At 39.8% G+C, this 15,064-nt stretch overlaps 1 protein-coding gene across 1 annotated transcript in view; it reads right to left on the bottom strand.

Moving 5' to 3' along the window:
• CTTNBP2 (cortactin binding protein 2) overlaps positions 1-15,064 on the bottom strand; it is a 152,950-nt gene that overhangs the window by 69,949 nt on the left and 67,937 nt on the right. Inside the window, exon 4 of the mRNA XM_087821053.1 lies at positions 2,774-4,430. Within this exon, the coding sequence (XP_087677179.1) occupies positions 2,774-4,430 (1,657 nt within the window). The remainder of the gene's footprint in view (positions 1-2,773; positions 4,431-15,064) is intronic.

Here is a 15,064-nt window from a genome sequence, read left to right as displayed (position 1 = left end):
TGGCCGAGAGAAAATTTGTTCTTTAGGGTAATACCTAGAAAGGGGCAGAAATGGACTAACCCTGCCTTCTTACACTCAGCATAGTGCTCTTTTCATCACTGAAACTGGAAGAGACATATACCATTTTTTGGCAGATGTGCTCTGTCCCCATGCTCTGCTCTTACCAACCACAACAGCATTAGTGGCTGCAGAGAAAATGTATACCCTCCAATGAACTTAAGATCTGGAGAGGAACAAACTCACCCAGCAGAGATGGGTTAAGAGCAGGATGGAGGGAGCTCTGGTGCTTCCTAGTTGCAATGAGAAGGGTGGCAAAAATAGGGGCAATCTAAGTGGAAAACAGAGTCAAAATTCTATAACACATTTAGAAAGTTTAGGATGACCTACACCCATGGTGGAGTCATACGCCCCCATTACATAATAATATTTCCATTCCCTGAATACACTACCTGATCAGTAAACATTTGCTGAAGGACTAACAGCCTTCACTACCTCCATTTCGACTAATAAACCGTATCTTCTAATCAAATTAAATAGAAAGCTGTTATCCCACCAAAGTTAATCCTGTAGTTCTGAAAATATTTTGGGCAAATTACAAAATCAGAGAACAGAAAATAAGGAACCCAGTTTCATGTATTTTCAGTGGCTGCTATTTCTTTGGTTCTATTTTTTCTCTATCTCTCTAGACACAAGCCAAAGGCATTTTTCAGGTGGTTCCTTTATCCAAAATTCCACTGTATGCTAAGAAGGTCATTCTGGTGAATATAGAGGGGTGGGCAAAACCAGGTTTACAGTTGTTTGTATGGAAATACAATAATTAATAAATGATAATACAAAAATAAACTCTGTTTTATGTACTCACAACTATAAACCTACTTTTGCCCACCCCTGTATACTGGACTAGGAATTCTCTGTCTTTAAATGTCAACTTAAAATCCTCCATCATGGATCCTGGTTTTAAAGCTTTTCTACTGAAACTAAGGCCATTTGCAGCTGAACCCTGCAGCACGGAAATGACCAAAGCAACTACCAGCAAAGCATCAAGGTACAAAGTAAAGATATCTTTGTATTTTTTAAAAAACTGACAAAATTTATATATCCCAGGAACTGTTTTCTGTTTTACAGTTTGTGCATTTATGTCAATAACACTCCACTGTCTGAACATTTTTGGAACTTCTGTTTTGTAACTGCCTTACAACCATACAGCACATTCTCTGATTCTCCTGAATGGTAGCAAAAATTCCTCCTTTGAGGGTGGGTTTAACTTTTGAGAAACAGCCAACGTCATTTTAGGCTAGGAGAAGGCTATCCAGCTCAGTAATACCATTTTGAATAAAAAAAATATGTATGGAATGTTGAATGCCTGTAAAGACATCCCAAAGTAATACTGAAGTCAATTCTATAGCAAATTTTTAAAAAATGCTTTTAGCAATGGTATCACTGAAGCAGTAATAGTGTCTCTATTTTTCCATCACTCATGCTACTCTAAGCTCACTACTATGCTCCTCGCACATGTTATATTAAATCTTCCTAATAGCCACCCTCCCCACATTAGTAGCTTAAGTTCCAATGAGAAAAGTTGCTCAGTTCAAGAAGACTCACCCAAAACACACAACTGTAAATGGCAAAGCTCAGATTCCAACACAAATCAGACTTACATCAAAGTCCCTGCTGTTTCCAGTTTTACTCCTGAAAATATGAAGACAGCCTCTGAAGGAACTTAATTTCAAGGAGAGAGATTATACTTGGATAGATAAGTCCTGGTGTACTGTTCTCATTACCTGTTTTACTTATTCCCTAAATTTAAAATTTTTTTAAAACACTGCTCAAATCTTCCTTTAACTCTTGAAGTTCCCTCTCATTAGAACAAATAGTCTCTGCTAACCACTAAGATCTTGAGGTAGGCGAGACCTCTCCAAAGTTGCAACCCAACTATCACAACATAACTGTATCTTAGATACTCATTTACTTGTAAGAAGCTAATCCAGTTATGTCAATGAAAAACAATGCTTCCTCTAGTACTGTAAAACAAAAGGGGAAAATCCAGATCTTTATTTACTTCTTTGTTCAAGAGTCCCAGATTCTGTGACTTCATAAAGCACATCTGCAATGGACACCTATTCTAATAAAGGTGACATGCTAACCATCTGTGCTCAAGTGTTGACAGAAGACAGATCTAAATAAGAGTAAATGACTTTTGAAATAAACTACTCTTAAAACAGAGATTGATAAATATACACACTCAATTTTTGAGGTTAAAAAAGTTAACACCAAATTGATATTAAAACTTAGAACATATCAATTGCTAAACAAATATCATCAATTTGATAATCCACGTTGGACTGTAGTGTTAATAACTACTAGAAAAGATTGCTTTTATGTCATCTCAGAAGTGGTAGAACTGAACACATACTGCCTGGTGATAACCCTAATATTAAAGTCTGTGAGATAAATACTTAATAAGAAAGAATAGTCTTTCTTCCCATGAATATACTTTCATCTCTCTAAATTAGTGGTCTCCTTGTACTCCAAACCACTACTTTCAGGTTACTAAAAAAGAAAGCAAGAAAGCACTTAGCATAACAAAACTGCAATTCATACAGCAAGATAAATCACCATACCCTGGAGCCTTTAAAAAAAAAAAGAGGAAAGAAATATATATTAATAAGTATCAAATTTAAAAAAAAAGTTTCAAGGCAACGTGAAAGAAATTAAGGCAAGTGAGAGGACAGGCCACATTCTTAAAAAGCGTATAATATTACAATCCCTTTACCTGATGCTGTTACCAGGAGGCTGTCTGAGGCACCTGTTCTACAGGATGAGGCACTAACAGGGTTTATGGAAGAGCAAAAGGCAATGGTGGTGGGAATGACAAGGAAACGCTCTGAACATGCAGGCTGGTTCAGTCCAGGGGTTTCAGCAGGCCAGGCACCCACCTGAGACGTGGCCAGGGCTGAAACAGCACAGCCTGTCGGTGCCACAGTTAAATCTATGGATGGTTTTGGTGGCAGCTGAGGAGAGGATGATTTAGGGAGATTCTCCTCATTTGTGACCCTGTTCCCTTGGGGTAAACTGGAAGGAGGTGAAGCCACAGTTTTGTTATCCACTTTGGCCCCAGCACTGGAGGCCCTGCTGCTATCCATAATAACCTTGAGTTGGGGGTGGGGTGGAGAAGGAGCTTGGGAGAGCCCTGGCTTTTTTGGAGGGATAGGAGGAGGGTTTCCTCTGTCAACTCGTGCTACACTGGGAGTCTTTAAGCTGGTCCGACCAACAGGAGGGTAGGTGCCAACATCCCCCACTGGGGGCGCTCCAGGCCTTGGGGGTGCTCCTGCTTGAGGGCCTGTGAATCTTGACAGTGCTTGGGTAACAGTATTACGAGCCAGTTGTTTGGCCACTAGGTTTTCACGACTTGTAGGAGAGACATCTCTTGATGGAGGACTTTGGGTAGTATTCCCATTTTGGTCGGGGTCATTAGCATTGCCCTGGAATCTAAATCTAGCTGCTTGGATTCGTGGGTTTGGACTTGGATGCAGAGATGCATTGGCACATGGTGAGTGTAAACTGTGCACAGGTGGAGCTTGCGAGTAGATCTGGGGGGCTGTACCTGGTGTTTGCACAGTGGGAGGGGCAGCGTTATTGGGAAGTGGGGTTGTGCTACTTGTTAAATCTGGTGTTAAGCCAGTGCTGGGTCCATTTTCCTCAATTCTGCTTGCACTTGGAGGTGAGACAGTGGGCAGAGAGGAGCCAATCAAGTCACCATGGGAAGCCTGCCTATCAATACCTGGTCTCACCAAGGTATCATTAGTGCATACATTCCCTTTTGCATTTGCAGACACTAGGGGGCTCCCTGTGGAAGGCTTTACAGGCACAGTCAAAGGCAACTTCTTCATGTAGTCAGCGCCTTCTATCACTAGGTCTGTCTGGCAAGCAACGGATCTTGTCATAGGTCCTTCTGTTCCCACAGATAGAGAGACCAAATGCCTATCTTTTGCTTTCCGGGGAAGAGAGAGGCTTGGTTTGCTGTCATTTCCCCTTTTCAGTTGCTCAATCATTTTCTTCATCTTGTCTATCTCCTCTTTGAGGTCAGCGGTGTGTGCTTCTTCTCGATGCAGCTTGGCACGAAGCTGTTCCCGTTCGGTGTCAAACTCAGAGAGCTGCTTTTCCATCTGAGCTTCCATTTCTGTGCTTCTTTGTTTCTCAGCGGAGAGCTCCTCTTCTAATGTACTGGTCTTTTTCTTTTCCTCATCCAATTTGGCCATTACCTCTTCTAGCTTTTGGGCCTCTTCTATGACTTTACCCGAGAGCTGTTTGCACTCCTTGACCAGCATCAGGACCACATGCTTGTTCTTGCCACGCTCTTCCTCCAGGCGGGAGGCCAGCTTCTTGTGCTCTTGCTCAAGGGCTTGTAGCTGAAGCTTTTCCATCTCCAGCTGAAAGAAATTCACAGGACAGCTCTATTAATACGCAGAGAATTTTTCTACCCAAAGAAAAGTTTCTTATGAGATTTTTATTAATTCCGTTACAATTACATGGTGCCGGTTAGTTACAATATCACATTTCCAAAGTGCAATAATATGAAAGTAATTATTTTAGACTCATTAAAATGAGGAATTAGATTAAATAATTTTATGAAAAACATCTAAGTTACACCAATAAGAAAATTATCTTAAATCTACTAAAGTTAACTATAGAAAAGGAGAATAGCAATCTCATGCTTCAAATCACAGCACATAGTTCAGTAAATTCTAGTTTTGTAAAAACAGAGCTCTCTAAGGGAACCGATTTTTTTAAGGTTTAATGCTTTAAAATTACTAATGAATGTTTGAGGTACGGTATAATGAAAAGTGTCTGTAAACATCATACTTCAGTTAAATACTAAGCTCCTATATTTGCTAATTGTATTACTTAGCATTTTTTTAACTTCAAAGTTCTTGTGATGGGTTGCTGTAGAAATCATATAAAATTACAGATGAAAGTTCTTTGAAAATTATAAAGAATTATAGAAATCTATTATTACAATTATAATTAGTGTCAGTGAGCCCAAAAGACTGACTTCATCTCTTACTTTAGTCTCACTTACTCACTTAGCTCCCACTATATTGGCTTCCCTTGAGTTTCTTGAACACTCTTGAATGTGGTTTTGCCTCAGGTTCTTTGACCTTGCTGTTCTCTCTGCCTAGAATGCCACCTTCACGTAAGGCTCCTGCTAGTGCAGTGACCAAAAGGAGAGAATGACTCACTGCCCAGTGAGGAGTCTGGCATATTATTTACTTCGGATGTTCCCTGCTTTGAAGAAGTTGTTGAATAGCACTGCAATGGGTCCTATAAATAGGTGATCAGAAATATAGAAAATTCTCCAAGAATAATTAGAGACCATTGTTTATTCACATACACTCTATTCTACTATATAAAATTTGGGGGGGTACTTTATAACTACATTAGGTAAGATTTGGAGAACAATAGTTCAGTCATATGCTATATTTATAGGCATATTTTATTCATCACAGAAAACTTAACTTATTTATAGTTAAACCTCATTTAACTTTTCTAAATGCATCAAATAAGTTGCTATCGAAGGCATACACAAAATTAGACCAAGAAAACTTAAAATATATTTTATATTAGCACCCCCCCATTCTTATAGCAATGTAGGAAAAAAAAGAAACTAAGATGTTTCTTGAAAAGCAGTTTTCGGCTTATTTTTAAAAATACCTTTATTGTTGAAAGTATTACAATGAGCCCACCCCCCTCCAAGCTGATGCCCTCCGCCAAACTCCCACCCCCTCCCTAGACCACCTCCGCACTATTGTTTGTCCATGAGCTATGCACATATGCATATAAATTCTTTGGTTAAGCTCTTCCCCTCCTCCCCTCTGAAATACATAAGTCTGTTGCATGTTTCAATGTCTCTGGATCTGTTTTGTTCACTAGATTCCACATATAACTGAGATCATATGATATGTCTATCTTCAGCTTGTTTTTAAAATATGAATTTCATAATTTGCCTCTGAAGGTAGAAAAATGATGTCTTGCAGAACTCTAAGGGCTACCTTCATTTTACAAAACAACTAACAACAGGCCAAATTAGTGATTTCTCTGATGTCATCCAGTTAATCAGTGTAAGAATCAGGACACTCACTCAGGGTTCCACTTGTCTCAAGCTTTTCTCACATCAAACATCTTGCCCATGGCATTTCTTCACTATGGGTCATCACACTTTATTTCTGAAATGATAACTTTCATCTTACATTTCACAATCAAATTGAAGACATATTTCCAACAGGAGATGAACAGCTTATCTCAGATATTTATATAGAAAACTATACTACTATAAATCTCCCATAATTCATTTGTATCTTTGTCCTTCCATCACTCATGCCTTATAAATCCTATCTCAGACTAACATGAAACTTTTTATTTATTTTAGATAAGAGGTATTTTATTTTTAATTTTTTAAAATTTATCTTTATTGTTGAAAGTATTACAGATGTCTCCTTGCCCCCCATTGTTCCCCTCCACCCTGCATCCGCCCCACCGGCAGGCCTTCCCCAGACTATTGTCTGTGTCCACAGGTTGTGCATTTATGCATATAAGTTCTTTGATAATCTCTCTCCACCCACCCCCCACCCCCACCTTCCCTCTAAGATTTCTCAGTCTGTTCCATGCTTCTATGTTTCTGTATCTACTTTGTTCATCAATTTATTTTGTTCATTATATTACACATATGAGTGACATCATGTGATATGTCTTTCTCTGACGGCTTATTTCACTTAGCATAATGCTCTCCAGTTGCATCCATGCTGTCCCAAAGTATAAGTGAGCCTTCTTTCTACAGCTGCATAGTATTCCATGGTGTAAATGTACCACAGCTTTTTTACCCACTCATCTACTAATGGGCACTTGGGTTGTTTCCAGATCTTAGCTATTGTAAATTGTGCTGCTATGAACATAGGGGTGCATAAGCTTTTTCTGATCGGTGTTTTGGGTTCCTTAGGATATATTCCTAGAAGTGGGATCACTGGGTCAAATGGCAATTCCATATTTAAATTTTTGAGGAAACTTCATACTGTTTTCCATAGTGGCTGCAGCAGTCTGCATTCCTACCAACAGTGCACTAGGGTTCCCCTTTCTCCACATCCTTGCCAGCCCTTGTCATTTGTTGTTTGTTGATGGGAGCCAGTCTGACAGGTGTGAGGTGATATCTCAGCGTGGTTTTAATTTGCATCTCTCTGATGATTAGTGACTTTGAGCATTTTTTCATGTCTCTTGGCCATCTGTATGTCCTCTTTGGAGAAGTGTCTATTTAGGTCCTTTGCCCATTTTTTAATTGGATTGTTTGTCTCCTTTTTGTTAAGCTGTATGAGTTGCTTATATATTTTCAATATTAACCCTTTATCTGATGTGTCAATGGCAAATATGTTCTCCCATGCAGTGGGCTTCCCTTTAGTTTTGTTGATGGTTTCTTTTGCTGTGCAGAAGCTTTTTATTTGATGTAGTGCCATTTGTTTATACTCTCCTTAGTTTCTCTTGCCCTAGGAGATGTATCGGCAAGCATATTTTTACGAAAGATGTCTGAGATTTTGCTGCCTGTAATGGAAGTCTTTTTGAATCTCATCATAGATAGCAGAACACAGAGGAAACTGCATAACTGAGGTACCTACAAAGACATGTTTCCAAATTATGTGAGCTCTGAGCCCCAATCATCAATCACTTTGTTTTTGTTTAGCTTCCTCTACAGTTTACTTCATGGGATATTTAAACTTCTGCTATTCTCCCTAAAATTTTACACAATGACCATTCAACTGACTCTCAGTCTATCCTAATAGATTCTTATAACAAGAAAATTCAGATTAACTCAATTCTTCTACATCCTATTTCCTGCATTAAGCTTTTTTATAGCCATATAAATCCATATGTTCTTCCCTTCACTTTAAGGGAGAAAGGTTCCCATCTGTTGAAGGTCAGACATTCTTCAGCAATTAACTTTATTCTCTCCTGTGACCTCTGAGATTTGCTGCATTACTTATCACACTGCTCTTTATGAGTATTAAACAACCCTCCTCTCTACTAGCTCCTACCAATCAGTATATAAACATACTCCCATACTTCAAAATAATTTTTTACATTAAAAAAATTTCTTCATCACCCTAGCCAGTTTGGCTCAGTGGTTAGAGAGTGGGACCGTGGACTGAAGGGTGGCGGGTTCAATTCCGGTCAAGGGCACGTACCTCAGTTGCAGACTCAATCCACATGCAGGAGGCAACTAATCGATGTATCTCTCGCACACTGATATTTCTCTCTCTCTGTGTCTCTCCCCGTCCCTTTCACTCCCTCTAAAAAAATCAATAGAAAAACAAACAAAAAATTTCTTGATCATTCTGGCCTGGACACAAAGTTTCTGTGCTTCAAAATGTAAGAGATATAGTATTAAATTCTGATCCCAAACTTCTTAGTTGTGTGACTTTGGTAAGTTTCTCCCGCTAAACATCAGTTTTGTTTGTTTCCTTTCTCTGCACAACAAAGGAATGATGATGATTACTCTGTAACAGGGGTGGGGAACCTATTTTCTGCTAAGGGACATTTGGATATTTATAACATCATTCGAGGGCCATACAAAATTATCAACTTAAAAATTAGCTATGAAAAAAGCTCCTAGATTTATTGAATGTTGAGTCCTGCCTGTGGTTGCCTTCGCAGGGTCAGGCCAAATGATTTCATAGGCAGTATATGGCCCGCAGGCCAAACTGTTCCCACCCCTGCTCTATAAAAAATAAATGAAGCAGCACATGTAAAGCATGCACCATTGTGCCTAGAACTAAAAAATTTTCAATTTATAACATAATAACAATTTGTGCTATTTAAAAATGTGTCACTTGGCACAATGTTTTTCCTTTGAAGACATATTTACAGGCAAACTAGGATCTAGAGAATTGCCCATATTAAACATATAGATGTATGTCTTAAAGTTAGATAGCAGTTGTAATTCAACAATTACAAAGTACATCAGAGAAAGTTCCGCTACCAGAAATAGAGAAATAACTTTATTACACTATCTCTCCTATAAATAATAATTATGAATCTTTGAAAAAAATATAAAAACTAACTATTTGAAGACTCTGGAGAGCAATAAAAGTAGTAGAAATAAGAGAGGAGTATATTCTCCCATTATAAAGGAGCCGACAGCATTGCATGAGACTTGCCTGCCCTTGAGTAGTATTTCAATTGAGGGCAGTTCTCTGTCCTGACAGTACTGGCAGCAGGAGCTCAAGCACAGAGTACCCCTTATATTGGCCTAAGAACACAAAGGATGAAACTGAGGGTGCCACAATTAACCCACCAGCATCTTTGAACCTTGAATTACACATTCATCAGGGAGACTCCACAGTAAATAACAGAGGTGGCTACTAAATGGCTTAGAGTACTCAGCAAATATTTTAGCTATTGACAATTGCAAGGAGACAGAGTATGGAATATGAATCTAACCAGGTTAACCGCTTGCTAGAAAAAATACATTCCTCAGAAGATAACAGAATCTAGGGTCTCTGTACCATGTCACCCATAATGTCTACCATACAATAAAAAATTACTAGATAGGCAAATGCATGTTGAAATGTAACAATGAATCACACCCAAAAGACTCAGGAATGAGCTAAAAACAATCACTCATTTACAAAATGTCCTAAATATGTTTTCTAAAAATGTATTTTAAATGGTTCTCTACCATGCTGTCCTTGAATGAAAGTCTGGGAAGCAATTTAAAATTAAATTATATACCATTTTGTAATGAAGTAGAGAGCACTGAATACAAGTGGCAGAACAGTACAATTAGCTATAATAGGAAGAAAAGGCATATGAAAGAAATTTAACAAAACAATATTATTCTTTTCTGGCTCAACTATCATTTTTTTGGTTGTTAGCACTTGAAACACCTTCCTGTTAGGAGAATTCTCCACCTTATGATTCTCCCCTACAGAAGTGAAATATGTCCAATATGTAAGAGCTTTCCTGGTCTTCCTTGTAGCTGAGGAGAGGGTGTGGGGCCTAAGCTTGACCAGTAAAATGTACCTGTTCTTAGCCTTCAAATGGGAAGTGAGGGATACAAAGAAGCAAGGCCAGGGGAGGCATCACTCAAGACCCAGAGCAGTGATGGCAGTGGTGCTGTCTGGAGTCAGCAAGTTGCAGTATCCAGCTCTCATAAGCAAAAGCATCACCCACTTCAGACTAGATCTATAGTAAGCATTTGTTGGTGATGCTGACTGGTAAGAGCTGGTCCCCTAGCTGTCCCAGCCATGCTCTATCATGCTGTGAAACAACCAAAGTAAATACCTTTCTCTTAACTCAATAAGTACTGGCTTCATTTGCTCACAACTAAAAATCCTGCTTGATACAGCTATTGCTATGCAACTGACCTCATTATGCTGAGTTGCCACCTAGAAGAAGCTATACCCAATACACAGAGCTACTTTTAGTTTTTTCACTGGTGAAAAAAAAAATTGCTCCCTTCTGAATTTCTAGTTATTATCTTGGCTTCTTACTTTTAAAGGCTCTGCTCAAATTAAAAGTTCTCTCTTATTTCAGAGTTAGAAATTATATTTTCTAAGTATGAATAAAATGATTAAAAATAAATTAGGATAGAACTCTATTAACAGATAATGTACAAGATAAGTAATAAGAAAAACAAGTATCGTTCTACCCTACCTAGTTTACTGGCTCTAAATGCAGAGTAGACTACCAGAGGCAAAGTTCCCCATAATGACTACTCATTAGCTTATTCAAAGTGGATTTAAGGGCTCAGTCCATAATCCAAATTTAGTCTTGCCCAACTTTTCCTGGCACACAAATTACCAGTTAACCCTCCTATCAGCAGTCTCAGCAGGAACCAAGGTACGAATGAGCAAGGCCTCTTCTCTTGCCTGGGGAGGACAACCACAGCAGTGTTTAGGCCAAATGTCTTAGAATTACCCAAGAACTGTGCCTGATGTCTTGTAATAAATGCTTGAATTGTAGATAATGGGGCCTTTGCTTTCCCTGACTTTTGCTCTGACAGTAATTCAAAGAACTGGACTTATTGAAAATAATGGATTTTTTTGTCTTACTGATTTTAGAGCTCTAAAGCTGCAATTTATTTTACATGAAAGGGTACTGAAGATGTCTGGTTAAAATACTTTCAGGCGCTGGCTAGGAAGCTCAGTTGGTTAGAGTATCATCCCAATAAGATGACTTTGGCGTTTTCTGGTCTTATCACTTGATATAATATTTTCTTTGTAAAATTCAGGATGAGTACACACCGTAACTCTTTTTATATGCTACAATCTACCAGAACAGAGTATCCTTTAGGGACACAGGATAGCACTGCCTATCAGAGTGACCCTTCATTGAGATTACACAGCCAATAAATTTGGCCATAAAGGACTACTGTACCCCATTATATGTGAGAGAAGGATCACTGGCTCATTTCATATTAGCCTATCAGGACCCACAGGACAGAAACAATTTCTTTTCACTCCTAGCCAGGTTGGAAATGACTCAGTCATTCAGAAACAAGCAGGATGTAAGCTGATTTAAAAAAAAAAAAAAAAAATCAGCTAGATAATAAAATCTTTGATTCCACTCAAAATGAGTTTCTTCTTTTTTTTCTACAAGAGAAATGATAGATAAAATATAAAAATGAAGTAAAATTTAGAAAAGCATGTACTTTTGTATATTAAGTGAAAACTACAATGAAAACAAAATTGTCTTAATTTCTGATAACACAGCATAAAACCCAGCAGAAATATTTTATTATGAAATAGCTCATTTGACATATTAAGAACATAACTGAGCCCAGTCGGGTGTGGCTCAGCGGTTGAGCATCGACCTAGGATCCAGGCAATAGGGGTTCGGTTCCCGGTCAGGGCACATGCCCGGGTTGCAGGCTAGGCAGCCAATCAATGACTCTCTCATCATTGATGTTTCTATCTCTCTCTCTCCTTCTCCTTTCCTCTCTCTAAAATCAATAAAGATATATTTAAAAAAAAAAAGAAAAAGAACATAAATGAAATGTGTCTAATCCAAGAAATACAGATGAGCTTCAGTGACGTCAGCTGAAATGCACTGGCTTTTGCGTATGTGGTTTGTGGGGAATTCTGACAATCTCTAGAGGCATCAGTGGTTGTCTTCCGGGCTTTGTAGAGAGTTTTCAACATCCAAAGTAAAACTGTTTGATTCCACCTCAGATCCATGGAAAGCCTTCAATTCTTTCTTCTTTACTATTTTATCCAATTCTTTAGTTTTCTACCATGTGATATCCTAATGGAAATGTCTGCTTTCAGTCAACACCCATAACAGAATACTGACATACATATGTTAATGCGAAGGTATAACTACAGGGAAAGGACTTATATATCAAATGACATTACCATAAATATTTACAGTATAGTGCATTCAGGTTAATTATCAAGCAGGTGTTACATGGAAGCTAAAACAAGCTCTTTGAAAAGGACAAATATAAACATTTTAATTCATGTTTTAATGATGCTTGGAAGAACATATTGCTCTTAATTCTAATTATACTATCATTACCTTCTACGATTTCCTCTCTTTTCTAAAGATAATTAGTAGTATTGGCTGCATATTGGTAGGACAAAAATATTTTTTTAATGTGATGCAAATATAAGGTTTTCTCGTTGTTGTTTTATGTTTTTACTGATTTCAGAGAGAGGAAGGGAGAGGGAGATCAAGAGACAGAAACATCAATGATGAGAGAGAATCACTGATCAGCTGCCTCCTGCAAGCCCCCCACGGGGGATCTACCCTGCATCCCCGTCCTGAACAGGAATAAAACCGCAACCCCCTGGTTAATAGTTCGATGCTCAACCACTGAGCCAGGCCACTGGGCAGAAGGACAAAATTTAAACTTCTATTTCCTCATGGCTGATGATAGTAAGTTTTTATCACTCAGGACTCTGAAGCATCTACTCATGCCCAATAAATAAGTGTCTGGGGGAGAGGAAACAAGATGGCAGTGTAGCTAACAGCTGTACCCGCCGCCTCCCACAACCACACCAAAATTACAAATAAAATACAAAACAACCATCACTCAGAGCTACCTGAAATCTCACTGAACAGAAGCCCTATGAGAAGAGGATTGAAGGAGCAAAGAGACAGGGAGTAGGGGTGGAGACACGGGTGGATTTGGGGTGAATCTCAGAGATGCAGGTGCGGGCCCACACCCAGTATGGTGGTTTAAACCCAGGAAGGATATCTCCGTGGTAGAGGTTTCCCGGAGGAGTGAGGGGTCCGAGCACCACATCAGGCCCCCAGCCCAGGGCTCCAGGGCCGGGAAGAGAAGTCCCCACAACTTCAGGCTGTGAAAACCAGAGGGGACTGTCTCTGAGTGAGCAAAGGCTGTGGGAGCCCCAGCAGCTCCTCTTAAAGGGCCCATGCACAGACTCACTCAGACGGGCTCCCTCTGAGCTCCAGCGCCTGGCAGCAGCTTGAAAGGAACCTGGGACACTTGGGGAGGAACTAACCTGCCTAAAATTGGGGCAAGAGGTGGAGGGGCAACTTTCTCCCAGACAGGAGAGCTGGAAGAGGCCATTGCTCCTTTTGGCGAGTCCTCCCCCAGCCAGAGCAGGAAAGCAGGCACCATATTTGAATCACCAGCAACTGACACATACTTTTCACCCTGCCTTGGTGATTCCTGGAGGCCCCGCCCCTCCCTACATGCCCCTCATCCAAGCCATTTCAGTGGCTTTTCTTTGCAAGTGGCTTCTCAAGACTTATGCTTAGGACTTTCCTAAAAATCTCTCAAACAAGCTGCAGTGTACCCCATACAGCTTGATAAGGGGGCCAGGCCTGGCACTAGTGGCAACCTGCATTGGTTCATAGCTTGGCCTCTCCTGGACAACGCCAAGCCCAGCACAAGTAGCAGCCACCTATGGTTTGCTGTGTAGCTCATGCTGGGTGGCCCTGGGCAAGGCACTGGCTGAAGCTGACTTCGCACCTCCCGGGAGGCCCCAAAGACAGTGAACCTGGTGGTCAGACTCAACCACGCTGAATTACAACCCTACCACATCCACAAGTTACACACTCAAGGGGTGCACTTGGTGAACACCAAAACTCCACTGAAGTAAATCCTGCTCCATAGGAGTGTCACCAGCACAGTAGCTCTTTGGCTATAGTTGCAGCTGGTCCTCACAGCCTGGGGGTCAATTACTCCCAGTGATGCCAACAGCAACCAGGGCTCAACTACAACAGGTCAGAGCACTCAGCCCACACAGGGGAGCACCTAGAAGGCTCAGCTCAGGTGACTGGAGAGGCTGAGCCACTGGACCCTACAGCACACCTACTACACAAAGCCACTCTACAAATCCAGAAGACACAGCAGCTCTACCTAATACATATAAAGAAACACCTGGAAGCAGCCAAAATGTGGAGGCAAAGAAACATGTCACAAAGGAAAGAACAGAAGAAATCTCTAGAAAAGGAACTAAATGAAATAGAACCAAGCAAACTAACAGATACAGAGTTCAGAATTTTGGTTATAAGGATGCTCAAGCATATTAGGAAGAGTATTATGAAAACCACTGATACCATTAATGACATAATAAAGTATCAATTTGAAATGAAGGCTACACAAACTGAAATGAAGAATAACTTACAGGGAATCAACAATAGAGTAGAGGATGCTGAGAATCAAATTAGCAATTTGGAACATGAGGAAACAAAAAACACCCAACCAGAAGAGCAAAAAGAAAAAAGAATCCAGAAATATGAAGATAGTATAAGTATCATTTGGGACAACTTCAAGTGGCCCAACATTTGTATTACTGGGATGCCAGAAGGAGAAGAAAGAGAGCAAGAAAGTGAAAGCCTAGTTGAAAAAATAATTACAGAAAACTTCCCCTTCCTGGGAAAAGAAAAAGATTTCCCTCCAGGAAGCACAGAGGGGCCCAAACAAGAGGAACCCAAAGACACATCATAATTAAAATGCCAAAGGTTAAAGACAAAGAGAGAATCTTAAAAGCAGCAAGAGAAAAGCAATTAGTTACCTACAAGGGAGCACCCATATGACTGTCAGCTG

Source organism: Miniopterus natalensis, chromosome 10 (assembly GCF_054644295.1).
Source record: "Miniopterus natalensis isolate mMinNat1 chromosome 10, mMinNat1.hap1, whole genome shotgun sequence".
NCBI lineage: Eukaryota > Metazoa > Chordata > Mammalia > Chiroptera > Miniopteridae > Miniopterus > Miniopterus natalensis.
This window is presented reverse-complemented; position numbering and strand designations above follow the sequence as displayed.